The following is a 4,913-nucleotide window of genomic DNA, read 5'->3' as shown; positions in this document are numbered from 1 at the left end:
GCTACGCTGATTGGCGAGGTGCGCATACAAAGTGCTTCCAACATGACAACTCACTTCGTGCAAGCGTGAAAACGCACTAATAAGTCTAATCAGGAAAGATATCGCAACTAGAATGCATACACAAGGGTGGATGGAACAGCCCTTCGCTGATCAGTTAAAATCCAAAGCTATGCCTTCCTGTGAAGTATTCAGTAGGACGGTCTGCCTGATCATATTCCTCTCCAACAAGGTTGCGTTAAAACCATACTAGGCATTAAGCATAGCCATTTCTACAGAGTGCTAGTAATTGTAGTTACGCATCACCGCATTTGACGACATTCAGTGCAGCAGGCAGCTCTTGATGCACATACCAAATAAGCCAGTTCTGCCTGGTTTTGCGAAGCAGTCTAGCCAGACGGACGCAAGCCACCACCGATGCCACTCGCATCCAGCGACTTCGCAGGGTTTGCTGCTATTACGACGATCGATAAACGATGGTAGCGGCGAACCGGACACACAACCTACGAATTACTCGATCGAGAAAGTACGTACTACATCGCATATCCGCACAGCTAGTTTCGCAGCAGGGTCGTACGGTCCACCAACGCTACGCCATTTGGAAATAGCAGCTGCCTGTCGGCCCGACTCAACCTTGGTTGCCTACACTTTATTCAACATACGCTGCCACTGCTGTAAAGCGGCTTTTGGAAACTCGTAAATGAGCAATACTCAAAACTTGCTGTAGAAGTGCTGCATTAGACGTAGATTACACTACGTACTTCCGTTAATCCGTAGCCCGAACGTTGACAAGACCACGAGCAATGCAACTTAATGAATCTTTACTAATTCGCCCCGGCTCTACTATTGGAACTGCGCAACCCGGCGATATTTGTCGAAGATGTAATTTTAGAGCACACCTACACCAGCTGTTTAGCTGCAAGAAACGCACTTACCGCAGAGCTTCACAGCAGAATTTAAGTACTAGTCTCATGCATTAGCAAGTGCTGAAAAGCTTTTGGCTTCTGACGAGGCCGTTCGCTGATCACGCACTGCTTTTATAAACACACCAGCCAAGATGTTTTATTGCAAGAATCTTTTATTGTCAAATAGAACTTAATGTAGCGCCATCGGATGACACCAAAAACCAAAGCTTTACAGCGATCTTCCAGGAAGACTTCACACCAGACTGCCGCTTCACTGCGCCTGCGTACACGAGTCGTTAAACCGGAACTACCGCAAATGCCTCACCGAGTACCAGCAGATGCAGCCCACAGGTCCGCTTGGCACAGCACCTACGAAAACTACATACCACAAACTGGGAACCCCACCACGTGTATTGTGCGTGAAGAGCAAACTCGCACAATCGCGACGTAGCAATCCGCACATTTAACGTGCATACGTCGCAGTTGCAGGAGTGTGCATGTAGATGCATGTTCGCAGTCCCCCATATAGTGTTGGGTATCGGGCTACGCAATCAAGTGTGTTATGTATGGGAGCCAATTATCACCACGCACACATCGCAGTCACGCACCACACAACGGCACTCATCTCGCAGCCACTCTTGCGCGCCCGTGCATTAGTACTACAATGAAGACAATAGAACCCTGCCACCCCATCTTTTAATAGGACGTTGCATATGGTACAGTGCAATACATACATTTTACACTTCGCAAGAATTTACTCCCTAAGGCCCTACCAAAAATAAATATGCTAAGGATCGAGGATGTGGATAAGTGGGAAGGGGGGCTAAAATGAAACTTACCAAATCATTCGTCAAATCCAGGAGAGCAGCTTCGGATGACGTCAGAGCGAAAAGAAGACGCACGCGACGCGAGAAAAAGATGTGCGGCGAGAGCAGCAGGCTCCGTCTCCGACGTGGCCAGCAGGACGGCAAACAGACACGCTCGAAGACTGTCCAACCGAAATCTTGCCATGGTCCAGGGTCCAAACGAAAACGCGACTCGCGAATGCGCCGATGATTAATTCACACAGGACACTTGACAAATGACTGGGCATCTTCAGAGAAGCCTCTGGCGAGGTAACTGCAGAGTTTTTACTTCACGCTATGTTACAAAATTTCGATACAGCAAGTTGAGGAGAAAAAAACCATACAAGTCCCTAACCAACCATATAGAAACGTCGCTATTGTGTGTAAAGATCCAATTCCGATTAGGGGTTACAGCCAAAGTGGCGATGAATAAAAACGATAGCGACGCTTCTGAACGCCCGATACAATCGTAGCCGCCGCACAACGCCAGACGTTACATTGATGAACCCCTAACGCGGCGGGGGCTAGGATCGTCGTGGGGCGGAGTCCTAGTAAAGAATGAAAGGAGTAGGGGAGAGGAGGGGTTCGGGATCAGAGGGCAACGTACCATGAGATGGAGTCGACTGCTGCTTGTCCGGGTGATAATTGGACGGGCCGGCGATTGCAGGGACGCCCGACGTGTCCATGAACATCATGGCCATGTTGGGGCCCTCCGCAGAGGACGCCGCAGCGGCAGGAGGGGCGGCGACCACGGGCGATATCGCCTGGTCGTCGTAGGGTATTAAACTAGAAGGCGACGGCTTGATGTCCACTGAAAGTACACAAATGCGATAGCAATTAATTGGACGAACAATGAAAGGCACCGCGCAAACTACTGCAACTGCAGCGTACCTTGACTGGAAATGGAGATGTCTGAAGGCAATGAGGCTTGAACAGGAACAAGAGCGGTACTGTCTGATGTGGACCCTGTATGATGAGACTGCTGTGACTCGTTCCCTAGTGCTTGTGATGATGAGGCAACGTCCGTGAACACAGGAACCTACGAAGACAAGCAAGCAAACACGCACAACTCAACACACCGCATTACTTGACGCGAGAGAAACGAGTCCACCGCACAGACTCTTAACGTAACCTACGTTTTCTGTTGTCATGGATTGTTCCATAAGATTTGAAGGCTCCACCTCAAAGTCCGCATCATCGCCCTCCCCCACGTCGTCACCCATCGAGTCCTGAGTATGCTGCGAGGTGGCCGCCAAAGAGTTCGTGGCCTTGGCGGTGGAACCGATAAGCGCACCCGAAGGCACAGCCGTGGAAGACACCGCCACAGTGGAAGAAGTCCGACTCGAAGGAGAAGCGGCCGGAAGGGCCGTAACGCGGTCGCTCGACATGCTGCCATCCTCGATGATTTCGGGACTCTCGGGTCCCTTGATGCGCGTCGTCGGAGGGCCGCCCTGGTCTTCAGAGTCGCTCTTGTTGGAGTCGCTGGGCGAGCGTCTCCGAGGCCGCCCTCTTTTTCGTTTACTAAGCGGCGGAGATTCGGCACGAGGCGTGCCCACTGGCTTAGGGTCCGCACCGTCCACACTCACGAGCGCACCATGCTTGTTCTCACCGGTGACCTCCGCGAGTCCCTTCACTTTGAGCGTCTCGGCGGTTTTGAGAAGTGCCGAGAGTTGGTCTTGAGACACGTTGACCTCGCCCCGGTACATGAACTCGACGATGGCTTTCAAGTCCATGTAGCGCATGTCTTTCAGGATCACAATAGGGTGCTTGCAGGGGTTTTCGACGAAGAGAGCTTGGAAGAAAGGACTGCAAGCGGAAAGAACCATCTTGTGGGCCTTCAACGATAGGCCTTCGCAGGCTAGCGTCACGTCCACCAGTGCTTCGTTTGATAGAAGCTGCTCGAACACGGCCAGCATGTTCGACTGGTGGTTGTTCCACTTGAGGCAAAACTGCTGGGACCCCATCTTGCTTGAGGTCGTTCCGCGGCTGAAAAAAAAAATGGGCGGGGGAGGAGGGTTAGGCCACTGCAACTTGCGAGCCAATATGGCGGCTACTAACAAAGGGCGGAATATGGCGGACAGCCAGTCACAAAATGGTGACCCTCCCAGAAGCGGGCGCCGAAGCCGGCAGCAATGACAGGAAAGCGAAATGTCGTGCGCCTAACGTTTTTCGCATACGAAGCACTAAAACGACAGCACTGGAGTAGGCGAAGATTTATGGGAAAAAATGCGCACACCAACAAAGGCATTCGCGTATCCTAACCGCGCCAGTGTCCGCGAAGCTTTCCTTCGGCGATCAAGAAACTGGGCTAAAAAGGCGGGGGCACATTACGCGCGGCGTCTCGTAAGTTTGCGCACTACAGCCAATTTTAGAACGCCCTCGACAAATTTAAGCTCAATTCACCGCCCAAAGTCGGACTAAGTTAAAAAAAAAAGACATTTCAAAATAAACTATTCCCCGAACTCGCGTTAAAATCGAAGGAATCTAACGAAAGACCAAGTTAGCAAAGTACTGTACGTACCTATTCTGGACTAGGAGTTTTAGTGTTCATTCGTATGTTGGCGCGGCTCACCGCGGTGCGGCCGTCCCCACTCGCGTCCTCGTCTCTACTGACGAACACCTCGGCACCGCTCCAACGGCACTAGTGAATTTTCCGGTACGGGGCTCACATTTGTAGTCGCACGATCCAATAGAAAGCCGCGATTTATATCCCGCGCTTTTTCCGGCCTATCAGAGCACACAACGTCGTTTGGTGCCGTGCGCAGAAAGGAGGACGAGGGAGACGAGGAAGCCGGCTCGCCGGCCATCGAAAATTTCAAACATGGCGAACGCGAACATTAAAAAAAATAATAAAGAAAACAAAAGAGTGCAATGGCGAATTATTTTGCTTGGACGGCGCTATCTGTGCGTTCAGTAACGACGAGAGGTCAGAAATAATTGCATAAATTTCAAGACCACTGTTACACGCTTATGCGTCCTTGTGCCTTGTATCGGCCGCCGTGGAAAACTCGTCTTTGCCCGTGAACAAGAGGCGACGGGATGCCGCCATTTTGAAAATTCCTTGCGGCAACCCCGTACGATACTATGCCGTTTTTGACTGATATAAAGCATATGTTTTGTTATTTTTGGACTGCAGCGAATGCTGAAGACGTACTTCGGACGTATT

The 4,913-nt window shown here is 51.0% G+C and overlaps 1 protein-coding gene across 1 annotated transcript; it reads right to left on the bottom strand.

Moving 5' to 3' along the window:
* Nucleotides 1-1,057: 1,057 nt before the first annotated feature.
* LOC119388171 (protein bric-a-brac 2) lies at nt 1,058-4,410 on the bottom strand. The gene is made up of 4 exons (XM_037655826.2): nt 4,269-4,410; nt 2,884-3,733; nt 2,639-2,786; nt 1,058-2,558 (listed from the first exon to the last, which is right to left on the bottom strand). Exons 2-4 carry the CDS (start codon nt 3,709-3,711, stop codon nt 2,296-2,298), a joined length of 1,239 nt encoding a protein of 412 aa, XP_037511754.1. The 5' UTR covers nt 3,712-3,733; nt 4,269-4,410; the 3' UTR covers nt 1,058-2,295.
* Nucleotides 4,411-4,913: the final 503 nt, after the last annotated feature.

This window comes from Rhipicephalus sanguineus, chromosome 3 (assembly GCF_013339695.2).
Source record: "Rhipicephalus sanguineus isolate Rsan-2018 chromosome 3, BIME_Rsan_1.4, whole genome shotgun sequence".
Classification (NCBI taxonomy): domain Eukaryota; kingdom Metazoa; phylum Arthropoda; class Arachnida; order Ixodida; family Ixodidae; genus Rhipicephalus; species Rhipicephalus sanguineus.
This window is presented reverse-complemented; position numbering and strand designations above follow the sequence as displayed.

Excerpts from the sequence above, each read along its gene's own strand:
- LOC119388171 (XM_037655826.2), bottom strand. The coding sequence starts at position 3,711 with ATGGGGTCCCAGCAGTTTTGCCTCAAGTGGAACAACCACCAGTCGAAC. Across the intron at positions 2,787-2,883 it reads AATCCATGACAACAGAAAAC|GTTCCTGTGTTCACGGACGT; the intron begins GTAGGTTACGTT and ends TTGTCTTCGTAG. Across the intron at positions 2,559-2,638 it reads CATCTCCATTTCCAGTCAAG|TGGACATCAAGCCGTCGCCT; the intron begins GTACGCTGCAGT and ends GTGTACTTTCAG.